General features: G+C 47.7%; 1 protein-coding gene across 1 annotated transcript in view; it reads right to left on the bottom strand.

Annotated features, from left to right (window-relative positions):
• Positions 1-13935, bottom strand: part of PLXNC1 (plexin C1) — a 201728-nt gene that overhangs the window by 83682 nt on the left and 104111 nt on the right. The window contains exons 7-9 of the mRNA XM_060195546.1: positions 12041-12128; positions 10098-10200; positions 9872-9973 (exon numbers count right to left, since the gene is read on the bottom strand). Coding sequence (XP_060051529.1) covers positions 9872-9973; positions 10098-10200; positions 12041-12128 — 293 coding nt within the window. The remainder of the gene's footprint in view (positions 1-9871; positions 9974-10097; positions 10201-12040; positions 12129-13935) is intronic.

Here is a 13935-nt window from a genome sequence, read left to right as displayed (position 1 = left end):
GTCCCTGAATCTCTCCTGTGGCTTCTCAGACTGGGCACCAGACTTCATGAGCAGGGGAGACAGTCCCCCCAACAGAGGTCTGTGACCCCAGATTAGACCCCGTCCCTGGGGACCCCCTCCTCTGAACGGTCATAGCGTCAGCGTGAAGTAAATTCTTGCTGCTCCAAGCTCCTGGCTCCCAGCTCCCAGCTCAACCCCTTTTCTGCATTCTTAGTCTTAGAGAAAGTGTTGGCCTTGCTGGATGTGACTCCCTCACTCAAATCAAGCCCCGAAATTACACCTTCCCTTCCCTCCTCGGGTTAGGAGGCTGATCTGCTCTCCTGACAGCTGGCCCCCGCGGGGGTCTCCATCCCACCTCACTGAGGAGGTTCAGGCTGAGCCAGCTGAATGCGACCATGTGACTTGAGAGCTGTCGCTATTCTGTTGAGACCACACACAGCAGAGTAGTGGCTACAGATGAACTGTGGTACTAGACTGTCTGGGTTCCAAGTTCTTGTCTATCATTGACTAGCTACTCTCCTGTCAGTCAAATTTTGTTTGCCCATGAAATGAGAACAGGTTCACTGTGAGGCTTCAGAGATACACTGAGTTCAGGGTGCAGCAAAGGCTTATTCAGTAACAGTGTTAACTTACACATGACCCACAACAAAGATATATGAAGAGATGCTCTACTTGTGAGAGAAATGCACATCAACAATATGCCGACATTCCACCTCATACCTTTGAAAAGGGCCTACATCAAAAACACAGGAAAAGGGAGTCGGATGGTAGAGCAGCGGGTTAAGTGCACGTGGTGTAAAGTGCAAGGACTGGCCTAAGGATTCCAGTTTGAGCCCCTGGCTCCCCACCTGTGGGGGAGTCGCTTCACTGTTGTTAAAGTTTTCGGAGGCTCTTGCCGGGCGGGTAACAGAGACGCGGAGACAACGGCTGGGCAGGGAAGCTGTATTTCTTTATTCAGGAACAACGATTCATAAACTAAGACAAACTAATCACCAAACAGAACTCTGCTGTCTCTTTGCGGCGGCGCAAGTACTCTCTCTTACTCTCGAACTCAGGAACCCTCTCCAACTCTCTCTTCCTCTCGAACGGAACTCTGGTGGGGTTTCCTAGGGGCGGGGCCAAGCGGGCCCACGAAATTAACAGGACTGATCCAATTCTCTGGGCGGGGGAGAACTAGAACCCAATGTAAAGCATACAACACTTCATAGGCGGTGAAGCAGGTCTGCAGGTGTCTATCTTTCTCTCCCCCTTTCTATCTTCCCCTCCTCTCTCCATTTCTCTCTGTCCTATCCAACAACAACAACATCAATAGTAACTACAACAATAATAAAACAAGGGCAAAAAAGGGAATAAATAAATAAAATAAAAAACAAATAAATATTTTTAAAAATCCCACAAGAAATGACAAGTGTTGGTCAGGACGTGGAGAAAAGGGGACTCGGATACACTGTGGGAATGCAGATTGGTGCAGCCCCTTTGAAAAACAGTCCAGGGGAGTCCCTAAACAAATATAAACAGAATGACCATCTGACCTAGCAGTTCCACTCTTGGGCATCTATCCGAAGGATACAGAAACAAGAACTCAGAAGGACATATGCTTCACTATTCACAATGTTCACAGCTGTTCACAATAGCCAAGAGTGGAACAGCCTCAGTGTCCCTGACAGATGATTCAAGGAAGGGGTTATGAGATGTATACTCCACAGAATACTGCTCTGCAACCAGAAAGATGACACCGTAGCCTCTGGACAAAATGGGTGGGACTGGAGGTGACGATGCTGAGTGAAATAAGCAAGGAGGTGAAAGGCAACTCACATGCGCAATCTATAGAAATGAGACACGTGAGCTTGCAAACACCACCACCACCACAAGAATAAGCAAACTCTCTAAGACTGTGCATGAGAACTGTGGCGGTCATCGCTGGGAGGGTGCGGACACAGAGCTTGTTGATGGGTATAGTCTGGAATTATACCCTGCAACCCTGCAAACCACTACTAAACCAATACTAGAAAATTAAGATAATTATTATTGCAATTCAATTTAGAGCATTATAGCATTCCTTTCTGTATTTTTCTGCTGTTGACATTCAAATGCTTCATGAAAATGAATTTATTGGGGACCAGGAGGTAGTCACACATCACCATGAATAAGGACCCAGGTTCAAGCCCCTGCTCCCCACCTGCAGGGAGGAAGCTTCATGAATGTTGAAGCAAGTTTACAATTCTCTCTCTCTCTCTCTCTCTCTCTCTCATCTTCTCATTGTCACTCTGTCCTGTCAAATAAAATATAAAAGAAAAGGGGAGGAGTCAGGTGGTAGCGCAGCGGGTTTAACACACATGGCGCAAAGCGCAAGGACCCGTCTAAGGATCCCGGTTCGAGCCCCCAGCTCCCCACCTGCAGGGGAGTCACTTCACAAGCGGTGATGCAGGTCTGTAGGTGTCTGTCTTTCTCTCCCTCTCTGTCTTCCCCTCCTCTCTCCATTTCTCTCTGTCCTATCCAACAATGACGACATCAACAACAATAAAACAAGGGCAATAAAATGGAATAAATAAATAAATAATAAATACATTTTTTAAAAAAGGAAAAAATGGACACTGAGAATGGTGGATTCGTAGTGCTCTGGCACTGAGTCCCAAGTGATCACCCTGGTGGCAGTTTTAAAATTGAATTTTATTACCCTCAAAGTATTATGAATCTGACAATGTAAGTTTCTTATGTCATACATTTTGGCTTGATGGTCTACTGCACAGTAGGTGTTCAACAAGCACATTTTAAGTGAATGAATCCCATAGCACCTAGCACAGTGACAGAACTATAGGAGCAAGTCAGTAAAGTACATACGCTAATCAAGTTTAATTATTTTAGCTTATTTTACTTTATTTTGCCTCCAGGGTTATCACTGGGGTTGGGTGCCTGCACTATGGCTCCTGGAGACTGTTTTTTTCTGTTTTGCTGTTGTTGTTGGATAGGACAGAGAGAAATGGAGAGAGGAGGGGAAGACAGAGAGGGGGAGAGAGAGACAGACACCTGCAGACCTGCTTCACCGCCTGTGAAGCGACTCCCCTGCAGGTGGGAAGCCAGGGGCTGGAACCGGGATCCTTACATCGGTCCTTGCGCTTTGCGTCACGTGCGCTTAACCTGCTGCGCTACCACCTGACCCCCACAAGTTTACTTTTAAAGCCAAGGGCTCTAGACAGTCAATCTGGAGTGTCTGTGAGAAACTGAAGGAGGAGAAAGTGAAGTGCAAGCAAGAGGAAGAAGAGACAAGCTGTAGATTCTTTGAGAGCAGGACACGTGGCTTTTCTTTCTTTCTTTTTTTTTTTCCTCCATGGTTATTGCTGGGGCTCAGTGCCTGCAACATGAATCCACTACTACTGGAGGCATTTTTTTCCCCCTTTTGTTACCCTTGTTGTTGTAGCCTTGTTGTGGTCATTATTGTTGCTGTTGATGTCGTTTGTTGTTGGATAGGACAGAGAGAAATGGAGAGAGGAGGGGAAGACAGAGAGGGGGAGAGAAAGACAGACACCTGCAGACCTGCTTCACCACCTGTGAAGCGACTCCCCTGCAGGTGGGGAGCTGGGGGCTGGAACCGGGATCCTTCCGCCGGTCCTTGTGCTTGGTGCCACATGCGCTTAACCCACTGCGCTACCGCCCGACTCCCTGGGACACGTGGCTTTTTAGGGCTGACTGCTGCCATATAGTGAGAGAAACATCGTCAAGAGCAGCTTATATTAAGACAACATCATAGCACAGATCTTCACAGCCTTCCTGGACAACAGGAAAGAGAGAGCCTTTCTCTCTCCATCTCTGCTCTCAGGTGTGGAAGCACCAGACATGAGACTGTTAAGCAAAGGAAGGGAGATGAGGGCAGGGTGTCAGGGCTAACAGTGTCAGAGGGGACCTGCAGAGCTGACCATGCTGCTCATCCAAAGGACAGAACACGCTGTCCATTCTGTCTTCTCTCGTGGATGCTTTTCCTTACAGCAGCCCCTCGGGGAAGCGTCAAGGGGAAGCACAAGCTTTTAGGTCACGGTATAAAGACCACGAGGCAGTGTGAGAGTCACAGGTCTAAACTGCTGTTGAATTAAAAAATCCTGCCTTCTAGGGAGCATGTCTTTGGGTGAAGCAAATTCATACAGTAGGAAAGCGCTGAGGAATCCAGGCAAAACTCCTCAGCCTGGTGTGCAGGTTCCAGGACCATCTCCACGTTGTATCCTAGAATTGCCGTCATCCTTCCACGCAAAGTCTAATGGGTTCCGTGGAATTTCTGGGAGTCCTGCAATGCTCTTGCTCATGCTAGACTCTCCAGTTAGAAATACTTCCTGGGGGAAGTTGAGCGGTAGCGCAGCACGTTAAGCGCACGTGGCATCAAGCGCAAGGACTGGTGTAAGGATCCTGGTTTTAGTTCCCGGCTCCCCACCTGCAGGGGAGTCGCTTCACAAGTGGTGAAGCAGGTCAGCAGGTGTCTATCTTTCTCTCCCCCTCTCTGTCTTCCCCTCCTCTCTCCATTTCTCTCTGTCCTATCTAACAACGATGACACCAATAACAACAACAATAATAACTACAACAATAGGTTAAAAAAGAAAAGGGCAACAAAAGGGAAAATACATAAATATAAAAAAAAATTAAAAAAAAAACTTGTTGGGGGCTGAGCTGTGGCACACCCAGTTAAGTGCACATATTACCCGCACATATTACCAAGCGTAAGGACCCGGGAAGCAGGTCTGTAAGTGGCTACTGTCCTCTCTTTCTCTCTGCCTCCCTTCTCAATATCTCACTTTTCCATCCAATTAAAAAAAAAAGAAAGAAAAAATGGCTGTGGATTCATAGTGCCAGCACTGAGCCCCAGTGTCAACCCTAGTGGCCATTAAAAAACAAACAAAACCAAATTCCTCCCTATCTACCTGTCTGGATGTGTCTCCTTCCTCAAAGGTCAGCTGAAGCATCATCTCTGTCAATCAATCCATCTATCAATCAAAGACTTAACCAAGCACAATGATTAAGTGTTTGCAACTGCCAGACACTGGGTTTAATAAACAGGAGTGACTAGAATAAGGCCTCGGGCATGAGAGGCACGCTGAAAGTGTGTGTTGACTTTCCCTAAGTCAACGCTTCTTATTTGCCTCTATTACTTGTATTCCTGTGGGTACAAGTCTTAGACTGGTGGGTGGAGATACACTTGACTCATCTGTGTCCTCCTCAGGGGCTCCTGGATCTTAGATAACAGCGTCTGCGGGGTGTTCCAGAAACACCTGTAGGAAGAATCGTCCCAAGCTCAGCAGCATGGAGTCTGGTGGTGTCTACACGGTCCACATTTTCTGCCCCAGTGCCTGGCGCATATGAAGCAGCCCGTGCAACTCCATGTGGGAGGAGAGCTTGAAGGGGAGTTCATAATGACTTCTGCGTCATGAAGACGGCGCTCAAGCTTGGGGAGTTAGGCCGCGGGCGGGCAGAGTGCCAGACTTGCTCGCAGGAGGCTTGGCGTCCAGTCCCCCCTACACACATGTCAGAGTCCTGCTCTGGCTTGTGCTCTCTCCCTCTTCATAATAATAATAATAATAATAATAATAATAATAATAAATCTTTAAAAATATTTTAAAGCAACATTCAGAGCTTTAAGTCAATGCAGGATCCAAACAGGAGACCTCGATTTACACATCCCATATGATCGTGAAAGACAAGTTTATCACAGAGACAGGAAATCCCTACTGAGACAAGTAATATGCTCTTCCCTACTAAGCAAAACTGTGACTCTGTCCGTAGTCGTATCTTTATATTAGAGAGTGCTTCACTACCGACAAAAAGTCTTTCCTCAGACTAAGAAAGGTCACCACAGAGATGCAGTGAAGATGGGTCTGGGTTTCTGCCTCCTGCTGAGCCTGGCTCGTTTAACCACAGTGTCAAAGGTTAAGCAATGCGGAAGACATAACACAGGAAACCCAAGCGTGGTTACTTCATTTTTTTTTTTTCCTTTAAAATACAAAGAGTTCAAAGACATTGCCAGGACCACTACATATCAATCAAAAAGGAGCCAACACAAAGCAACTTAGAGGAATTTCTACAGAATTATGTTGAGCTAAATAAAAGAGGCCAATTGCAAAGAGTGTGTCTGTATGACGCTGTTTACAGAAAAGTCTAGAAGTGGCAGGACGGCAGCAACAGAAAGCTTAGCACGGTTGCCTGGAGTTTAGAGATGAGGAGAGGGAGGGAGGAAGTGGGGGTGACTGTCAAGCAGCAAAAGCCTGGAGCTGGCAGAGCAGCTGTCACCGCCAATCCCCTGCTGTGACAGTGCCCTGCAGTTTCTGCAAGATGTGACCTAAGGAAAAAACACCCCAGGTCTTTCTATATTCTTTCCTAACATGTACCTCAAAATTAAGTTTCCTTACATATTTTCCAAAATAATCTTGCAGACAAACAACAGAATTGAAGGGCCCATAGTTCTGATTTCAAAACTTATCACAAAACTATAGTCATCAAAACAGTTTGTTACAGACATAAAGATTTAGAGGCCAGTGGAGTAAAAGAGAAAAAAAAATGATGCCAATAATACAGCATGCACTTTTAGGGAAATTCACTTCAAAATCACAAAGAAATACTCTTTCATAGCCATTTAGGATGGTTACTATCAAAACTCCCCCAGATGACTAGCATTTGAGGGATATGGAGAAACTGAAACGTTTGTACACTGCTGATGGGAATATACACGGTGAGGCCCTTTGGGAAATAGAGAGGAGACAGTTCCCCCTGACATGACAGACAGAGTCACGGCGTCTACAAGTCCACCTCTGGATGTACGCGCCGAAGAACCGAAGGCAGGGTCATGAAGAAGTCTCTGTGTACTCACAGCGATGGCAGCATTCCTGAAAACAGCTGAAAGGCAGAAGTGACCTCATGACCAATGAATGTGCATTGATACCTTACTGATGCAGAAAGAGAGAGAGAGAGAGAGAGAGAGAGAGAGAGAATGAGAATGAATATAATAAGCACATTAGGAAAGTCAAGCTCTGTATGATTCCACTCATGTGCGGTACTTAGCAGAGCCCAACTCCTAGCGACAGAGGTAGGACACAGGGCGCCAGAGGCAGGGCAGAGGAGACCGTGAGGGCTACTGCTCAGTGGGTGCGGCAGTTGTGCTTTGCAAGGTGAGAGGTGTTGTGAAGGTGCACGGTGGTGACCCACCAAGGGGAAGTGCTCCGTGGGAGAGAGAGAGAGGGATGGGAGAGGGTGGGGAGGATGATGGGGTCCCCGTGCGTGCCGTGGGAGACGACCCAAGCTGGCGGTGAGAGTGTTTTGCAGACACCGGCCTTGATGGCGCTATGAATCACGGTTCTTCTCGTCCAATGATCAGGGAAAAAGACACCGTGTGAGGACATCACAGCATGTGAGGACATCACAGCACGCACAAGCTCACAACACCCTGTGCACTTAGAAGTGGCAAAGATGGCCCAGTGACACGGTATCAATACCAACATTCTTTTTTCCCCCTTTATACCAAAATTCTTAAAAATGAAAAAAAGTAAGAAATTAATTTTTTTAATTTACTACCTACCCGATACCAGCTCCTACTGGTATGACTTAGTTTTATAAACTAAGGAGAGAAAGATAGCACATCATTCAATGAAATCTCAAAGACTTTTAAACTGTGGGAGTACTGGCACACTGTTTTCCTTTTGTAATCATTTTTCTTCTTCTCCTTCTCCTTCTCCTTCTCCTTGATTTTGCCTTCAGGGTTATTGCTGGAGCTGTGCTGGCACTACAAATCTACTGCTCCCGGTGTTTTTTTTCTTTTTCTTTTTCTTTTTCATTTTTTCTCCATTTTCTTGTTTTTATTTGACAGGACAGAGAGAGACTGAGAAAGGAGGGGAAGATGGATCGAGAAAGAGAGAAAGACAGATACCTGCAGCCTTGCTTCACCACTTGTGAAGTGACCCCCCCCCCACCCCTGCAGATGGGGAGCAGGGCTTGAACCTGGGTCCTTGCACATGGTAGCATGTGTGCTTAACTGGTACACCACCACTGGGTCCCCTTTTCTAATCACTTCTTAATCCATTTCGGTGAATTAAGTAACAACCAGAGTTAATGTGAATTCACATTAACTCTGGTTGTTACTTAATTCACCGTAAGCTACCATCAATTTTTTGCTAGAGAGAAAAATATTCTCAGATGTTTGTCACTTGGCCTTTAATAATATCAAATGTATAAATTAAAGCTTCAGGTTAGTTATGAAATAGAAGAAGACAGAGTCTTAAAAAGTCATTATTAGGGAGTTGGGCGGTAGTGCAGCAGGTTAAGTGCACGTGGCGCAAAGCGCAAGGACCAGCGGAAGGATCCTGGTTCCAGCCCCTGGCTCCCCACCTGCAGGGGAGTCACTTCACAGGTGGTGAAGCAGGTCTGCAGGTGTCTGTCTTTCTCTCCCCCTCTCTGTCTTCCCCTCCTCTCTCCATTTCTCTCTGTCCTATCCAACAACAATGACATCAATCATAACTACAACAATAAAACAACAAGGGCAACAAAAGGGAATAAATAATAAATAAAAAAGTTATTATCAATTTGTCTGTTCTCACTAGACCCCAAATGTTAACGAGAGCAAGGCCTTGGCCTTCTCTGGGTTTTCACCACACTACAGATGTTCGATTAACCTGTCACTAAAAGAAACCAGCATTCTGCGCTCCCTAGACACATCCTTCCTTCCCAGACTTGTCTGCTAGTTGAGTCTGCTGACTTACCGGGATGAAGATAGGAGCATTTTCTAAGGAAATCCCATGAGAAGTCATTATTTTTTGAGATGTGGAAAAAAGTGTACATACACGATAGATAAATAGGTAGACAGACAGGTAAATATTTGGTTTGGTGCTGTTGATGGCTGTTTAGTACATCTCTACAAGTCTAAAGAGCTTTCCTAATTTGCTTAGACACCCACAGTGCAAACCCCACCCCCCAGTTTGTGTAGTTCTCATAAGTGGCTCAATTGAGTTCGCCCAGAGCTGTGCGCTGGACTTCGTCACGACTCTCCCCCAGTGAACCACCGAGTCACCTGTGTATTTACGCTCCTACTGGAACAGAATCATTTTTCATAATCACAGATTTTAATTTCTTTTATGTGAGTCTGCAGGCTTTGATACATTGAGCCAGTGAAATGAAATTTGGTTAAAAACGGAAGGTGGAAAGAGGGGAGTTTGGGGACCAGCAAAAGGAACGATCAAACAAACCAACCAACCCCCCCCCAAAAAAAAAAAAAAACACCACTCATTTGGATAGTGTGTCCACAGCTCAAGCCCAACCTCCACCACATTAAAGAAGTTTAAGTGCCGTGATCTCTTTCTCTATCTGGAAAAATCAGGACAGTGAAGCCCCAGAAACAACCAAAAAAAAAAAAAAAGGGGGGGGGTGGGTGGGGTGGGGGGGGTGGGAAAGGCCTTTGGCTGAAAGCAAAATAGGGAATTTTAAAAAGGATCCCAAAGCAGTGTGAGCTGTCAGTGCCATTTAAAGAGGGGATTTTTTTCTTCCATTTTCAATTAAAAAAATATGGACTATGCTCCCTGGGCAGATGGCCTCACCAATGTGTCCAGGAGCCCCACCTCCCCAGAGCCCTGCCCCTTTAGGGAAAGACAGAAACAGGCTGGGGGTGTGGATCCACCTGCCAATGTCCATGTCCATTACAGAAGCCAGACCTTCTGCACCCAATCATGGTCCTGGGTCCATATTCCCAGAAAGATAAAGAAGAGGAAAGCTTCCAATGGAGGGGATGGGATACGGAGCTCTGGTGGTGGGAATTGTGTGGAATTGTACCCCTCTTACCCTGCGGTCTTATCGATCATTATTAAATCAATTAAAAAAATTTGGGGAAAAAAACAAACAAACAGGGACTGACCTGCAAGTCCTGGTTGGTTCTGTTACCCCTACTCTCTTTGGACCTTCCCCCTCCTGGAGTCTTGGCTGGTGCCTGCTTCTCTGTGGCAGCTGGACAGAGCTCCTGAAAGGAAGAGAGTCCTTAAGCATCCGGGCGGAGGAGACTGACACAAAAGACAGGCACGGGGACTGGGCAGTCACAAATGGCTACTTTGTGAAACCTTGAAATACCGACAACGTCGCTTTACCTGGCTTCTCTTGTAATCAGAAGGTTCGCAAGCTGTGAAGGGGTGGATACATTTCGTCTCACTTTGACACCAAGCGCAGCCAGTTCCAATACATGCTGGGCACCTGGCAACAAGGAGAACCGACTTAATGCCCACTCATTTTTTTTCCTTTAAGGAAAATACTCGTCTCCTACAGCTCCCCTCTGAGAGGTGTGGCATGCAAACACCTGAGAGAAGGAACCCCTCCCTGGATGGATCTTGCCGAGCCCAGGGGAAGGAGACAGTCTTCTGAGGCCAGGGCTGGGCTCTAGCCGGAGCTGACTGGGAACAGCCCTGGGGGCTGAGGGAAGGTAATCACACCTGCAGGGGTGTTGCCATGGGAACCTGGAGTTGGGGTCACCTCCTGCTGTACTGCTGGATAAGAGGAGCCCACTGGATCTGTGTGGGAGCCTGTTCTGGTCTCTGTCCACCCTCAGAGGCCTCACTCCCAGGAGCAACCACGCCAGCTGCCCAGACAAGGAGAGAGCAAGGCAGAGGGGATGGGGGCCAGGGCTTGCTTTTTCATTAAGTGAGGGAAGGAGCCCTGTCTACTAACCAAAGCATCTATCATGCCTGGATAACAGTGAATGGAGGGCTGGAAAAAGTACTTGATGGGGTCACCAGAGTTAAGAGATGAGGGCAATGGAAATAAGAGGTCTGTCTGGAGACAGAGTTAAGGGGCTGCGAGGGGCCCTGGCCAGCGAGAGAGGAATGACTGCAGGGAGCGGGCACCACTAGCGTTCACAGGTTCTTTCAGCAAGGCTACGGGGACTCGGAGACCCTGACCTGCAGGAACTGCTTTTGGATGAGGGGGGCAAATGGAGACTGGTTCATGGTGTCCTTCCTACCTCTTCCCCCTTCTCCGGCGAGACCACTGTACTGAGTGCTTTTCTGACTGGAAACAGGGACCAAGGAAAGGGTGCTGACCTGCCGGAGAGTGGCAAGCAGACCTGGTTCTTAATTCTCCCACTGAGTCTTGGGAGCTAGAGAGAGTCTGGTCTCTCAGTTCAGGAACTGAAGCGCGTGGACTCTCTTCAACTCCTTTGAGCTATGAAATTCTATTTACCCACCCCTCCCCTTCTCCAATTTTTATGGCTTTTCATGACTTTCTATATTAACTTTGCTATTTTTTCCCCTCCTAAATTCTTTCTTTTTATTAGAAATAGCTGAACTCAATCAATCTGTCTCCCAACATGCCGTAGCGGTGAAGCTGAGGTCCAGGGGGCTGCTGTTCCAACAGCTGTGGAGTGGCCTCCCAATTCAGTTTTGAGTCTGAATTCATTTTCCCAGAGAGACCACGGCTCCCAGGCTGGACCCAAAGGAACTCGCATCTGGCACACGCACAGTGGGTCCATCACAGCACTGAAAAACACTGAGCATTACCATCGTAACGTGGCTTCCCACTGTTTCCATGGGAACGGCCACCCCACCTTCCAGTGGGAAGCCTGGCCAGCCCTGAGAAGCACGCTGCTCCATCTGGCCTCTGCTGCAGAAGGAGCGAGGTGCGGCCCCAGCTCCAGGGGATGCGGTGGAACAGGGCTGGCGGTGGCACCGGCTTGTCCTGACCTCATACTCACACCCTCTCCTAGGACTGGCGGAGCCTAGCAGCACCTCTTCTGCTGTGGCCTGAGGTTGACTCTCAGTCTCAGGAGAGTGAATTTCCGGGTGGGTGGGTGGGTGGGGGGGCGCATGGGGGAATAAGCGCAGCTGTTTGCTTCACGGCTGCTGCACCTCACGGACCAGGGCTTAGAACGCGTGAACAGCCCTGCTCGCTCAGGACCCTCCTGCCTCCCATTCGGCCAGGCTCCAAGACACTGGGAGGCTCTCCTTCGCCAAGGAGTTATTTAAGGGATCAGGGTGAGTATAGCAAGTAAATCAACTAAAACCAATAAGAGGGGTGCTTAAATTTCAGATAAAAATCTTACTCTCTTAATGACGAGCAGTTAGTGAAGTCGAATCTTTTTGACAGGTTCCAAGAACCGAAGGAGAAGGTCACGTGGATAACGGACAAGTCTGAATCAAAGGGAGGAGAGAGAGAGAGAGAGAGTCATTCGCTGTGGGGGCTAAGACAGTCACGCAGAGCTGCACACGTGGGGTAAGTTAAGTAGTCCTGTCCAGGGCCCTGCCAGCTGCTACCAAGCATTCCAGTCTGGGGGGGGGGGTGCTCCAGCCCCAGGGGCAGCCGTGGCTAGGCAGCAAGCACAGGGCACATGCCTCCAAACAGACCCAGGCCCATCCTGTGCTCCAGGCCTCTCAGGCATCACCACCAGGAAAAAAAGCAGTTTACAGTCCATGGACACAAACTCAGCTTGTAGTTGGCTGAGGCGTTCGGAGAAAACAAACTGCCAAGCAAGAAGTGTCTAGAACCCACAGCCAGCCAGGACGTCCGGAAAGCTTCACAAGTGGTGAAGCGGGGCTGCAGGTGTCTGTCTCCTTCTCTGTCTTCCCCTTCCTCTCAATTTCTGGCTGTCTCTATTGAATAAATAAAGATTAAAATAAATAAATAAATAAATAAATAAAAACCAAGTCTAAGCATTCAGAATAATTGGATCCTTTAAAGTAACTAACACAATCCATAAGTAACATGATGGAATTCCTATTAGGTTCTTTTGCTGTTCGTTTATATAATTCTTGTATTAAAAAATTCAACTTGAGGAGGCCAGGCAGTAGTGCAGTGGGTTAAGCGCACATGGCATGACACACAAGGACTTGGCATTAGGATCCTGGTTTGAGCCCCCGGCTCCCCACCTGCGGGAGTGGGGGGGGGGAGTCACTTCAGAGGTGGTGAAGCAGGTGTCTCTCTCTCCTCCTCTGTCTTCCCCTCCTCTCTTGACTTTTCTCTGTCTTATTCAGCAAGGATAGCAGCAATAAAAATAAAGTAAAACATTAATCCCCTAATGAAAGAGAAAAAAACCAATAACAACAAGAAGATAGAATCAATGGCCTTCTTGCACCCAGCCCCTCCGCTAGTCGCTGCACCTGGAGCCCGCAGGCAGTGGCTTCCCTAACTCTCTCTGGGAAGGGGCCCCAGAGGCTCAGTCCCATCAACATTTTGGAGTCTGCAGTCACCAAATCTATAGTGACCACTTCCTGCTTGTTTCTGAAGGTGGGTGGGCGGCCTGATGGTTAGAAAGTCCCCGAAAAGAACCAAGTGAGGAGAGACTGCTAGGTCAGCATTAGGAAAATACAAACGTTCTGGGTCACTCTGATTTATAGACTCTACCCCAGGTGATTTCCCCATGTCTAAGGATCAAATCACTTGAGAAGTAGATAGGAGTAGTGATTCTAGTCTCACCCCAAGGGCTGTGACCTAACTGGCCTGGGTGGGTCCTGGTGCCCGTGGTTTGCAATGCTCCCCAGAGCGGTTGTGTGTGGCCTGCTCTGGGTGCCACAGCCTGGAGTTCGCTTGTGTTTAGGGTCCAGGGTTCCTCTGTGATGATTCCAGCCCCACCCAGTTTGCAGTTAGCCTCAGTTAGGGGAGATAGAATGTGGCACTTTTAAAGAGGAATTTGCTACATGCAAAAGAAGAAGCTGCCCTTATTCTGCTGGCATTCTCCATTTTCATGTCCTGACTGACTCATTTATTACCAGAGCACTGCTAGCTCTGGCATATGGTGCTGCTGGGGATTGAACCTGGGCCCTTTGGTGCCACAGGCATGAACATCTTTTATTTATTTATTTGTTTTCCCTTTTGTAGCCCTTGTTTTTGTAGCCTTGTTGTGGTTATTATTGTTATTGTTGATGTCGTTCGTTGTTGGACAGGACAGAGAGAAATGGAGAGAGGAGGGAAGACAGAGAGGGGTAGAGACACCTGCAGACC

The sequence above is a fragment of the Erinaceus europaeus genome, chromosome 7, assembly GCF_950295315.1.
Source record: "Erinaceus europaeus chromosome 7, mEriEur2.1, whole genome shotgun sequence".
Taxonomy (NCBI): domain Eukaryota; kingdom Metazoa; phylum Chordata; class Mammalia; order Eulipotyphla; family Erinaceidae; genus Erinaceus; species Erinaceus europaeus.
This window is presented reverse-complemented; position numbering and strand designations above follow the sequence as displayed.